Here is a 14212-nt window from a genome sequence, read left to right as displayed (position 1 = left end):
CAGAATTGCAGAGTAGCTGTTCTTCGCTTTATTATAGGCCATCTGGAAAAAGGTCACACTTTCCCCATTCGGTGGAGAGCAGAACATTACAACAACACCGTTTTTTCAAAATGATGAGCTGCTCCTCAGACAGCGAAGGTCGATCAAAAGCTGGAGCGTCCTCCTTTAAAGAATAATCAGTCCTTATCATCAATAGAGGACCCCTTAGTGAGTTAAAAGACATTCACCCAGACAGGTTCACCAAGATCAAACTGTCTGATGACGTTAGACTACAAACAAATCAAATATACAGCACATGTAAAGTAGGAAAGGTGCTTCAAAATTAACATCTAGTCACAGAATGCAATGAGTTTGTGCAGCGGTGTGGTGTCTACCTCCCAGATGTTGTTAGAAAAATGCGATAAAAAGTTTTAGCAGCGAAGGGGAAATGCTTAATCTTCAAGAGCGTGTTTCTTTTGCTCTGCTATCATCACTGGGGCATTTGGAAAACAAGGCAAAGTTCAAGGAGGTGTATCGGCTTTAACATCTAAGGAAACAAGATCCGTCTGATATCTAGCCGTGCATAGTTTTAGTTTCAAGGTTTACCTTTTTAAAGCGCACCAGAGTTTCTGTGAGTGCTTCACAATAAAATCCACACCAGCTGAATGCTTTTAATGTGAAGCAGCAGTAGAAGGTGATATTTGCTAACTGGGATGTTACTGTGGGAGAAAGAAATTAAAACAGTGACGCTGGCAGATGTAATTTTGTGGTTCTCCGTGTGTGTGTGAAGGCGATTTGGATACAGCACAGAAACAAAAACTACTCTAAATTATTAACTGGGTCGTGATAGCTGAAAAACTCCCATCGTGTCAAAACCACGCATTAATTTTGTGAATTTATTATGGTTTATGGATTTTCATCACGCTACAGAGGGAATAATGTATTAACTATTAGGACAGACTCATACGAACCAAAATAAACACATCACACAACCTTTCATGTCCCGCTCCACTGTACTCTTTTGACAGACCACACGTGTGACTACAAAATCCCTGTTGTCGACAAATCCCGTCTAATGAAAAGGTTAACTGTAAGCGCCATGACAAGGCTGGGAGGAGAGTTAGCGGCCCAGTCAGTGACCTGGCATTTCGAGATGTCTCTATTAGCCTGCTAGCACGCTCCATCCAGCTCTCAGCGCCGCTCTCCGTTGTGAAGGACACCAGGCCAATTAGAGCCTCCAGGATTTAAGTGGGTGGTGGTGGAGGTGGAGGTGGAGGGGGGGGGCAGGTGGCGGCATTGGGTAGGTGGTACAATAAAGATGAGAAGAAAGAAACGCCGAGAACTGCACCATGTGCGGGTGGAAACTTGCTTTCATGCGATAGTTAAATGAGGTACCAAGCTACGAAATCCAAACTGTGACCCTGAGCTACTTTGTGTGCAGGCGCAGACGTTCAGAGGCTCGTGTGCGTATAGTAGTTTTCTGAAATGCATATTTTTGTTGTGTGCCACTGTGTGACACTCTCTCCCTCTGTGTGTTATTATTTATTTTATTTTTTATTTTGTTCCCATTTGAATGTGCACCACTTCAAACCCACTCCCTGACATCGTTCCACGAGCTTTTAGCTTTGAAATGGAAATTAATCACACAGGAGTATTCCCTGAAGGGCTGCCTGTAATACATGAAATGGAGCTTTTGGCACAATGTTTCACCACTGAGATTCAGGGTTGATATAAAAATGTGTGGCTGCAACACAAGACTACGCGGATCTCTGAGGTGAAGTCTCAGCGCAGAATTCACACATAAAGGCTGTGCTGCAGAAGTTTTAAACCAGAAGAAGTTTCAGTCCCTGGTGTATGGCCATAGAGCACCCTTTTGAGCAGCAGTTCAAGTGTAAAATTTCATTTTATCTTCCAGCTCTAATTAATGCTGTTACAGATATATTCATGGGAAATCAGGGTACTTACAAGGTCCAGCGATACTTCCACTGCCTGTTAGCGCTGCAAACTCAGCACCGCCCGGAACAGTCTCACATTAATAATGAAAGTCTAGCGATAAAAACTTTTGTTGGTGTGATAGCATTTGGTGATTTAATGGAGAAACCCATTGCTGGATTGGAGGAATATAAAATGTTATGGTGAAACCTCTATCCACACATCCATAAAATCGTGGTTTTGGTAGAGATTAAAGAGCATAAACTGTGAATTATTGAAGTTTCTGAGGTGTTAGTGGTCGGACAGAGTGAGGCTGGCCAGGCTATTTACTGCACTGATGTGTCTTGTCTAACTGACAGCAATACTATTTAGTCAAAACAGAAACTGTAAACTGAAGCTCCCCTAGAATACCCCAACATATTAGGAGTATTTTGGGCATTTATTTAGAAATATGCTATATGTGGAGAGGTCATGCGTGTGTGCACACATGTGGTTTCATCGCTGCTCTGCTCGGTATCATATCCATAACAAGTTTGGCCAGACAGTTTAAAAAGTGGAGTACCTGTAGCGGTAACTGATGCAACACCGTGGCACACGCAAAAGCCACCTCCGAGCTGATGCCTGCTGGGCGATCTGTCATTGGGTGCAATTTTTCATTTTTTGAGTCGGATCAAATTCAAATCAACCTTTGGAGTGTAACCAGGAGAAGCGCAGGCAGCAGGGGAAAAATATTATCAAGCAACCAGCCGGCCAAGACAAAAAAAGAGCAGCATGAAAACACGGCGGGGTTCAGAAGTTCAGGTGTCGCACTGGGAGAGACTGAACTAGATAATATGAGGCAGATGCATCACAGTGCTTAGATGTGCTTATGGGATGAAATGTGTATTTGCCCAATAAAAGGTTTCAGGCTAATATGTAATGTTTGCTTAAGTTTGAAGTGAATACTGCCTCCCAGACTTGGTTTTGGGTAGTTTCCATCACTTTGAGCCTCAGGTTGGTTTTAGTAGCCTGTGCCCAAGTTAGAAAACAGCATTCACATTTTAAAGTGAAGTGAAAGTGTAGTGAAATTGAATTGAACGTGTTTGTCTGGTGTTAGCGTCTCAGTGAGTCATCTCCATCCAGCAACACGGCACCAGATTTCCACTGCCCTTGACTTTTGTACACATCAACCTGCTGGATGTTTGTTTGGCTCTGTCCATGCTTCAGGGCTTTTACTGACAAGTAAGATGGACATGCGTCTTTCTGTAAACAAAGATTTTTTTTTCCTCCAGCACCTGGAGTGTTTCAGATCAGTCAGTGTTTAGTCACATATGGCTGCCATCTCTTTCCATCAGCGCGGATCTGGATGCCAACCTTGTGACGCTCCCACGCCTCTGCCTGACTGGCTACACAATGGAGAGCGATGAGCTCACAAGAATTAAAAGACTACATTCATTTCCTTCTCACACGCGCAGCCACACAACCCTCACCCCGGGAAGTAACCTTTACGTAGAAGAGCATCTTAAAAACTACGACTTCATTATTAGTTTTTATGAGGCAGTGAGTCTTCGTAGCTACAAATGATTACCTCTAATGGTTCTTCTTTGTAAATTTCACTGCAGCGTGATATTTTCTAAGTGGGATACCAGTTATTAGCGGCTATTTGTAAAGCTAATGCAAGATATTGCCATGGCAGCAGCGGTTGCATTCTAGTTTGTCTTTATCTCCCCAGCCCTGCACACATCTTCTTTGTTTAGTTCATTCATTGATCAACAAAAATTTAGACGAGTTTTCATATTCAAATGCCCGGAAGCAGGCGGCAGATGAATGCCCCAGTGGCACTCGCACCTTTTCGCACAATTAGCCCCATGCATCATTAAACCTGAGGCTTGAAATGCCTGTAATTTTTGTAACCTTAAAGAGATTATCTACTCATACATCGTCCTTGTTGTTGCACAGCCGCCCAGCGGGACACATTCTGCTCTTTTAACCGTCATTGTTTTCTTTGTTATTCTTTTGTCACAGGAGTTTGTTACGGGTGGTTTAACCAACTTTTTTGTCTTCATTTTGCCATGTAGAAGATAGCTATGTGTTTGTTTTAGCTGATTCTGTTGTAATGTTACTGCAACTGGCTGGAAAAGGCTGCATTGCACTAGTTTTGCTCTGTCACTACTGAGCCTAGCATTTTTTTAGCACTAGCTTGACCAGATTCAGTTCACATTAACTACGCCACGGTTCAATTATTGATTTGTTTATTGAGGGGCTATATTTTGTGCCATACTATCATTATTATCTTATTTCTAACCTGGGTTGACTCTAATGTAGATTATTCAACAGGCAGGCAGGCTCTTGTGCAGTGGAGCTTTGCTGAGAAGTGCTTAGTTTGTTTGAGCGCCTTTAAAGTGTACCTTGACATTTTGAGTGGTTTGGGTGTCAACTCCTCCTGATGGCTTGTTGGCTTTTGTCGGTGCTCCTCACTAAAGCACAATAACTACAATATGACACAGTTCTTTCGCCTCATTTAAACGGGGAAGATGCTGATAATGGAGAGGAGGCTGATAAAATCCATTTAATGCTAATGAACACAACATCCTGCCAAGAGAGAAAAAGACAACACGTATCATAGCGTTCACTCTCTGTGATCAAACAATAAAAGCATTGGTTTCTCCTCTTTGTGCATGCTGTTTGTTATGTACGACACAGATTTCTAGAAAAATGGCTGAATTCTTTATAACAAAAGCATCAAAAGAGCTTTTTTTTTTCCCTGACTAACCCTCCTGGCAAAATGTTGTGTGATAGGTCGGCGCCGTAGTGCATCGTGACAGTCACACTATTATCCCCATACCAGCATGTCACAACCAATCAACATCAAGAGCCTCAGCGAAGTCAACAGAGCAGTATTTTTCATGGGGGAAATGTGTCATGACTCATACAACGTTGGCTCCTTGTCAGTCACGGGCAGCCGGCTCCTACCTTTGTGTAGTTTAGTTGTATTGATGTCACCTCTAAAAAAGGGAGAGCTGCTACAAGTGCGAGTAAAATTACAGAGTTTGGGATTAAACCAACATCCTGTCGAGCGTGGTTACCTGCATATTTATGACGTGGGGAAGGTACTGTAGGTGTAAAGCTACATTATACAGTTATAAAGTGCATAGCTTATGTCTGTCTCAGACTCAGATGGAAGCTTGTAAATCTAAGGTCATGATTTATGGATTTTAGGATGCATGGTGTAGAGAAAACTCTGATTTCCTCGGGGCAAACTGTTTTTGTCAGAATAAAATCCATATTTTATTTAAGAGTCTGTCCTTTCTACTTGTGACTTTTTGACTTTAGTTTTATTTCTGACACAAACTCAGAACATTTGAACTAGCATTGTTATTTTGAATCTGCAGTCACAGAGCACAACTCTGCCAATTCTTGTATAGCTGCAAAATTTAAAATTCACTTGTACACGTTGATCCTTGATGTTGTGATTTTTCTGTTGCATGTGTTTTTTTTCTTCTTCTTTTCAATCCCGCTTCTTAAACAAAGGCTGCACACCTCACAGTCAGTAATGAGTGGGTTAGACTTCCTATTTTGGCGAAATGTTTGAAGGCAGATTTCACCAAACAGCTTGTATGTTGGTTTCATTTGACCTACTAAGAGTTTTAGGGCGAACAGTGATGAATCAGTCATCCCTTCCTGATTAATTGATAGAGGCTGGCCGCCATCAGACACTTCATGTTCAACACATGTCTCTGGCTCAAACTCCAAATCATCCTTTCATCAGCCCAACGATCCAGCGCTGTCTGATCTGTCTGGATCCAAATCAGACAGGGACGACTTTAGAGTGGGCTCAAAAAGCGTACCACATTTAGTTTTCCACACATGACAAACACTTTCTATTTCTTAAAATGAATGAAGTGAAAATTAAGGTTTGAAGGCAGTCTGATGATCAGAATCAGATATATATTTCCCATATATGTAAAAAGATGCACATATTTGACTCGGCAAATTAGGTTTGCATGAATGTTTTGTTTGTTATATTTCAGGTGAGTCACCATTTTTCCCGTCATTTAAAGCTGCTGCAATTAGTACTTGACATTAACACTGCATCAGCGTGAAAGGCTCTGTTGGTGTTGTGACAAACCCACGTCATCTGACTGTGCCATTCGCCTGTTCTCTGCTCAGCCTTTTTAAGAGCATTTTGGCTTTTTGTTTTGGTTTTGCAATCCGCTCTAAAAACCCAGCTGCTCGACAGGCGGAGAAAAATCAGACAAAGGCAGAGGCTAGCTCCTGTAGAGAGTGAAACCTGTAGCAGCTACAGAGCCGAACACAGAGAGAACAGTGCACTCATTCATTAATGAGACAGGAACACATGTACAATGGGGTGATATTTTTGTTCTGTGTATAGATATATCAGATGTTGTGTTGTCAGCTTGTCATGCTGCCGCCAAGTGACCAAATAAATGCAAGTTTAAGGTTTTGGACATTTGGAGGCGGCCCAACAAGCTTTAATTGTGCATGTATTAAAATGTATTGCCGCCTTTTTACACATACAGCAGAGTTACGTTGCCGCTGCTTCGGCGTTAATGCCTTGCCGCAAGGGAAATGTTAATCCAATTCTCACTCCTGTCCTGCTGCATCTGGACGCTCCACTAAATTGCTCTGCTATTTGGTGCAATTCCAGTAGAGCACTGTGGGTTTCAGCTTTTTCCGCTGAAAACAGAAATAATAAAGTGAAAATAAAGTTGACGATCATAAAGCCAAAACAATGATCTTAAACGTTGCTAGATTATTCAGCTTTACCTGTGAATCCTGTCTCAATTGTTCCAATGTAAATACAGATTTGTACATTTGCTTTAAATTTAAATTTAGTGGCTACAATTACAGAGTGAACCACCTAAAAATAAACTTTACTATCAAGCGATACATTGAATGATGTGGAATACATTTTCATGACTATAAATTTAGTCCCATTTTGGTAATAAACTATTTGTATGCCTTGTCTTTGCTCACTGCAAACCCTGCTTCCAGCCCAGGTTTCATGTGCACCAGCCACCTTCTGCATCCTTGCATTCATTTTTCCACGCTCTCTGCTGTCCCCTGCAGGACAATCCGGGAGCACCTAGGGGAGCAGGAGGTTTCCATCTCTCTGACCATCGACTCTCTGGAGGAGAGCGATCTGGGCAACTACTCCTGCTATGTGGAAAACGGCAACGGGCGGCGACAGGCTAATATCCAGCTCACCAAGAAAGGTGAGCCAAGCATGCGAGCACACGAGCACATGGATTCATTTATAAGATGAATTCAAAGCATTTTCTGTATTTTACCATAAATCTCACAGATGAATAGGAAAGCCTTGATATTTAATAATGACACGTTACAACTTTGGAGGTGAAAACCACAATTTAATAGCGCAGGCCTTCACTCCGACAATGAAGTGAATCTCCTGAAGCACTTTACGGAGTACAAAGAAGAACTACTCGCGGGATTCTGGGAATTGACCAGTTGTGTCCCGCCTCAGGGAAGAAAAAAAAATGGGGCACTATGGTGGATAGTGTAAAAAGCCTATTCATCTACCCCGGTCTGAGGAAGCATTAGTTTGCAGTGAACGAAAAATTGCTCTCGGGCTGAGGCAGCTCTCCGTGTTATGATGCCAGACAAGCTGTTTGACTGTCTGGAAATGACCTCTCCCAACGCACGCACATGCCCACAAATCCTCTTTGATCGGCGAACTCTCACTCAAACATGTTCACATCTCTGTTGCCTCTGTCCCTCCTCCCTGTCTTTTTATTCAAGCAAACATTTTTGAGGTTTTGCCTCACCGAGGATGCGTGTTTGAAAGTTGAGTCCGTGTTGATTTCAAAAAGAGATGCGCAGAATTTCCAGTGTGGTTATGTAAGTGAGGTTTTTTTTTTTTCCTAGTGAGGCTAGGGGGGTCTCTGTAGCCTTAAAAGTTGTCAGTGATGAATACATTTACATAGTAAGATAGTTCTACTCTCTTTTAAGCTTGCAGCTTTGGATCCAGCTTTGATGCCAGCCCAGTTCCCCTCCATTTGCTATATTAAAGGGGTTTATGCTGCAAAGTCGAATCTCGGAATAAACTGGCGAAGATTAGCCCAGTCCTCGCAGGATTGCGGGAGTACAAGGAATCAAGTTGTTTCCATGTTTTTGGGATGTTTTTTTTATTTTTTTCCCCTCCTCTGAATCTGTGGTGTGGGTGCAGTACAAGACCAGTGAGTGTTTACACTGCCTTTCAAAATGTGTCAGAGTTTTCCGCACTTGTCTCTTGAAGCCGTGAAAACAGCGCACAGCACACCAAATGAATTTTGAGTTCAGTTTGAGCACATCTTTACTCTGCTCGCCTCTCTTTCTGGGCCGCGCACACATGCAGACACTTTGAATCACACGCCATCAATCAGAATATGTCTTCACTTGTATGTATCTTGGCGTGACGCTGCGTCCTTATTTCCACTTCTTAAACAACTTTGTGTAGTCGAGAAGTTGTGCTCCTGAGCAACTTTTTTTCCATAGGATAACAGGCAGCAATCAAAGTAAATAGCTTCCTTTACTGTATACTTCAATTCTTGATGTGCGAATATGAAGAGCAGCAGGCTCAGCTTTCGCACATTTACCATAATTTCATCTTCGTCCCTAGACAGAGAGATGCAGAAATAGAGGGAGAGAAAAAGCTGATGAATTGCCCGATGCCATGTGGCTCTATCAAATCCAGCCTTCTAGTCGTCAGGAGCTAATTTGTCTTAATCTGTCCCACTGCAGCACTGCTACAATATGGATGCCAGGCGGAGAAGGATTGGCCTCCTCGACTGTAATCTTTGCTGCTTGAGAAGCAGCTGCTCGTTATACTGTCCAGATATCTGAGCGGAGAAGCAGTGTGCACTAAGGCGGGAGGGCAGAGCAGAGGTGGAGAGGAAGTGAGGGAGAATAGGGTTATTTGGATCCGGCTTCTCGCAGTGCTTGTTAGCCGCAGCATCTCTCTCTGAAAAGTAAACTTATTCAGCACGATTCCCGTGGCTGGCAGGAAAGAAACTAAGCTGAGAAAATCAGAGGCTCAGCGGGGGGACCTGTGTTCATGCTGCCCTGAGATTGTTTGCTTTTCTGTTTGCGTACGCGTGCATACGTCCGTCCGTGAGTTTGGCTGAAGGTCGTGGCCGGACAGGCGTGATGAAGCGGCACGGACCATGCTCGTTAGCTCTCTAGAACATCATCCTTCATCATGGAAGCTGTCAGCCTGATGGCCGCTGCAGTGGGATGGGCATCGCACACTCCAACGAGGTTAAATGTGCGTCGGTGATGGATGGTGATGCACGCAAGTCCTCTCCGTCCATGTTTATGTGTGTGTGTGTGTGTGTGTGTGTGTGCAGCACTGCAGTAAGTCCAGCCTTTTACTGTTGTCCATTAGTCAACCAATGAAGGCTGACCACCCAGATTTTGTGAGGCGTAGCCAGGAGGAAATGTTGAAGTGCAAAAGATGGAGTGACATCCGACAGAAAACTCTGTTAAAAAGGAAAAAAAAGCCTTGAAAAAGAGACAAGATCATGAAAAGACAAAGAAACGACTTGGTTTTCAAGGTAGCTTATTAGACCGTGAAGGCTAATGGATGAGTACACTGTCCCGTTTTGTGAAGTAACACTGGCATCTGATTATTTTTCAACCCAAATTCACCCGACTTAAAACTGAATTATCAAAAGTGAAGTGCAGCAGTTCAGAATCAGGCCTCCTCCTCCGATCCTTTTCATGTTTTTATGAGTTCGTGTCAGGTTGCAGTGAAGACGGATGGAGGGAAGAGTGGACCGCTTCGATCGCTTGAAGAACAACTAACAGTCGGGGAGCTTTACCTCTCTGCACCTGTACACACACATAACCCATCTTCATAAGCGTGGCAGTCTGCTCTGTCACCTGCTATTGTCGCACCAGTTGCCTCAGTGTGAGGTTTTTTTTTTATACACAATCCAGTCGAGCCAGGAGGCATTAAATGACATGGGGTACAGAAGCGGTTGTACTTTCAGTTTGAGTTATGTCATCTGGATCCAATCCAGCCACACTGTGAAAAGACGGAGCGGAAAAACAAGAAGGGCTGACACTAACATAGTCTGAATTAATAGACTATGCACGAGAAATGCAGAAAACCCCCCTTTTTCAACCAAATGGAGGTTCGGCAAATGCATTTCACAACATGGAGTCTTTTCTTATACATCATGACAACATCGTGCATTACCTTTTCGACTGATTACCTATTGATGCTCTGCTGTGCGATGTCAACCTGCTCTTACGATAGAAATAAGATGGAGTACAAATAAGAGTCTGTAGAATCTTAGGATGAGAGTAAATGTAGTCTCACAGCGTTAAGTGTCTGCCGAGAAAAGATAAAAAAAAAGAAGTCATCTCAGCTAAACTGCCTATGAATGTTAAACGCTAATGCTTCCTTAAACTTATTTTTCTGAAACTTTCAAAACACAGAGGCTAGAAATCAAACACAAATTCGGTTAGGCGTTCTGCAGAATACATTGATCATCATGCTGACTCTTTCTAGCAAAGTAAGGGAATAGATTGGAAACCTTATCTATTCCCCCAAGGAAGACACATCAAGGAAGACAAATGACAATCACACAGGTTTTTGTTCCTTTTTTTTGGCGTAAATGTGACTGATAGAAAACAAATCACGCTCCATAAACACCTTTTTTCATGTGATCAATCAGGATGCTTGCTTTCTCGGTTAAAGTCTCTGGTTTTCTCTTCCTCTTGCCGTGTTCGACATATTAGCGGAGCTGATGTACACGGTGGAGCTCGCCGGAGGTCTGGGAGCAATCCTGATGCTGCTGATCTGCCTGGTGACGCTGTACAAGTGCTACAGGATCGAGCTCATGCTCTTCTACAGGAACCACTTTGGAAGCGAGGATATAGACGGAGGTAAGAAGAGATGAGAGGTCGTTTATTTCCCGCGCTCACAGGATAATCTGTGATACTACGGTCTACAGGCTGTTTGGTGGATGTTTTCTAAATCACGTGAAGCTACTGTGCAAACTTCCTAAACTTAAACAGGATCTGCGCTCCTCTGCAAACATATTTATTTTGGACTATTTTTCATATCTTACAGCTGCGTGTGACACAGTTCGTGTGTAAACATATGCCTGTTTAAATAAATGACATACAGCTGCATCAGAAAGACCCTTAACAAAAATTTTCAGGAACCCACAGGAAGAGCTAGATCAATGATTGCGTGCAAAATATTCAGTAAACTGTCCCCTAAACAGCGACTCGCCAATCTTTGATGTGGTTTCCTTTCTTCTCATATTTGCAATCACAAGCCAGCTTTGTAATAATGCTCATGCCGAGCTCTGCTTCCTGACATCACAATGCGTGGCTTCTGGGTAATGAAGTTTGGATTTTTCAAACACTTCCCTCCGGCAGCGTTTCAAAGCATCCAACAGGCAACATTGCACAGTTTAGCTTTAAAGGGAAAATTCTGCCTTGATCGCTTAAACACTTTGAATGCAGCCGCTGCCGGTGACGTGCTTTGTATTTCTAGGCACATTTTGGTTGTCTGTTGGATAGAAAGAAAACACGGACAAAAATAATAGTGTGAACTCCATGCAAGTACAAGTACTTAGTGTAAAGATGCAATGTATATATATACTGTACAACGTATACACGTTTCTGGTACAATTGCAGTGCACTTTTTTTCTAGTTAAATCCTCAAACATAGCCACAAAAAAATGCAGTCTTCTCCTGAGACCTCATATTTGGATAGGCTACATCAAAACTAGCATGTAGTTCATCAATGTCTTTCAGGCAGGACAAGGCTAAGACGAAATACTTAAAATATCTGACTATTTAACCAACTGCTGCCATGCTAGCTAACCTTGCATTACTGCCATCTACAGCCATGGCCTCCCTAACCTGCCATAGCAGTTGATGCTGGTTACACACTGTAAGCATCACCTAGCACCCATCGTGCCATGTTGTTAATAGCTACTAGGATTCAAGTGTTCAGTGATATAATACCCAATTGTTAGGGCCCTTTCTCCTGAGCTGTTCACACTACTTTTGATTAACTTAGATATTTCTGGAGCAGCCCACGGTGGAGTTTAAGAGCTGCAAATCATCAGATTTTTGTGCCTCTCTTATTCAATCAAGTCTCAATGGCTTCAATCACACAAAGAAAAATCTATTATAGAAAAGCCAAAGATACAATTTATTCCCACATGACAATAGCCTTAAGTCCTACTTAAGTGCTTGGCACGCAGCAGTTCAAATACGAGACTTGCCAGCTGTGTAAAGCTGGTAAAAGCTAATATGCATATTTTAATGTGTTGTCATTTTTGGTCAATTCAGTTTTTGTGAAAAGAGGAAACCACTGTTGCTCTTGTTCCTCACTCTGCAAAATACTTGTTTGCATAGAAAACCGAGACATTGCCGATGAGAATTCTTAAGGAAAGACGGATGTGTTTAGACACAGGAGGTTTGTGATTGTGCGCTGCCTGTGTGGGTGATTTCTCATGTCTGCATGCAAACTGCACATGAGTAAGTACACGAGTGACAGGGTAATATATTCTGCTGAACGCTCTCCATAAAGTGAGGCAAAACACAGCCCCCTGTGCCAGACAAAAACATTAACTCTGAGGCCCCATCAGCAATAGTAAAAGAGAAAAAAAAAAACACTGATTGGACCTGGTGGATGAGTCTTGGCTTAAAAATGCATCAAACTGAGACAAGGAGCAAGTTTTAATTTGATTCCCCTGTAATGAGTCTCTCAAGTAGCAGCTCTGCAATGAATTCAGGGGGAATGAGATTAGTTCAGAGAAGCTGAGGGACTGTATGTAGTGGAAAGAGAGACAGCGAGAGAGTTATGTGCATTAAAAGGTAAAAAGTGACGGCCGCTGCATCAGACATTTCATTGAAAGTCATTACCTCTGGTTACGTTGGACTTCCGACCCTGAAAAAGGGAAGCTTTCCCGTAATGGATGTCCCAGAAGCGGTTGTGTTGAAAAAAGGAATAAAAAATAAATAAATAAATGTCGGGCCTTGAACTTAATGCCAAACAGCAATTGTCTCCTTTAATTGTGCCACCCGAGTGAGTGCTTGGAGAGAGAAACAGATTTTCAATTTGTTCTCCGGTATAAGGGGATCAGGTTCAATAAGACACAGCACGCTGCCTCCGGAGCTCTCAGGAGAGCCCTGATACTTTCCTCCACGCCGCGGTCGATTACATCTCCTCGCCGCCACCTCTGGAACACAGAAGTGAGCCCACACCTGCACCCTGCACGTCATGTATGAGCTCCAATGACAGTGAACCGCAGGTGAATGGTGTAGGATAACGGATTTCCAATCAGGAAACGGTTGCCAGTCGAGTGGAACCAACACAGTCTCTAAGCAATGGCAGGAGGTGGTTAACACCGAGATCCCATCTCTATGGTAACTGCTGCACTGACAGGGCAAAATAGCTGCTTGTGAGATATAGTTGCACACACACATTTCTTTATTTATTTTTTTTATCAATAAAAGGCCCTAAGCCAGGACGCACGGAGATGTTCTTTCACCAGTACTGCACACGATGCCAAGAAAGTGCTTGCTTCATTGTGACCACTCGAAGTGCTAATTGAACGTCTGCCTCCCTCTTCTGGCAGATGTAAAATAGTAAGCTTTACGTAACAATGGGATGGACTGTCAGCTATTTGTCAGCGGCGCAATTTAGTTAAAGACCGCTCACTTGTCGCATTGTGTGGGTGTCAGTGGAATCAATAATAGGCTTCACGATGACAACAGCCAGGCGAGGTGGGAGCTCATCAGCACTCGGCCATAAATACGAATGTCGGCGTTGAGTTATGAGGCTCCGTCGATGTTCTGTACAGTTTGGCAATATTAAACATTAATAATTTTCACATCTCGCACCCACGGGGACAGTGATGTATCCTGTTTAATTTAAATATGTAAGATGCAGAGATCAGAAAGTTGCCTGTTTGTAATCTCAAATTCAAGGAAGTTGCTGCTTTTTTATTCACACCACATTTTTAATTTTAAAAAAAATAATATTGGCTAATTTCATCTGGGGGAGATTTGCGGTGATACATCTCAAGTCTTTGCTGAAACTGTGATGTCTGTAGTTGAGTTATCTTGTTTTATACTCAGAGAGCCGTCACATATTTAGTCTAGCCCATTTGTGCAATTAACTGTCGACAAGTATACCCCATCAAATGTGTTATCAGAGCGCAGGGTGTGATACTGGACGCAGAAGCAAAACGCCAGCTCCATTTCTAAACTAAATTCCTCTCAGATGCTTTTCTTCTGTCTGACGCAAGCTTTGGCAAAATTAAATTAG

General features: G+C 42.8%; 1 protein-coding gene across 1 annotated transcript in view; it reads left to right on the top strand.

The window, feature by feature from the left end:
* The window catches only part of LOC311509213 (interleukin-1 receptor accessory protein-like 1), a gene marked incomplete at its 3' end in the record, with an annotated part of 191289 nt that overhangs the window by 169538 nt on the left and 7539 nt on the right, over positions 1 to 14212 (top strand). The window contains exons 7-8 of the mRNA XM_084574313.1: positions 6982 to 7127; positions 10657 to 10803. Of these exons, the coding sequence (XP_084430439.1) occupies positions 6982 to 7127; positions 10657 to 10803 (293 nt within the window). The remainder of the gene's footprint in view (positions 1 to 6981; positions 7128 to 10656; positions 10804 to 14212) is intronic.

This window comes from Chelon labrosus (genome assembly GCF_963514085.1).
Source record: "Chelon labrosus genome assembly, chromosome: 24".
In the NCBI taxonomy this organism is placed as follows: Eukaryota; Metazoa; Chordata; class Actinopteri; order Mugiliformes; family Mugilidae; genus Chelon; species Chelon labrosus.
This window is presented reverse-complemented; position numbering and strand designations above follow the sequence as displayed.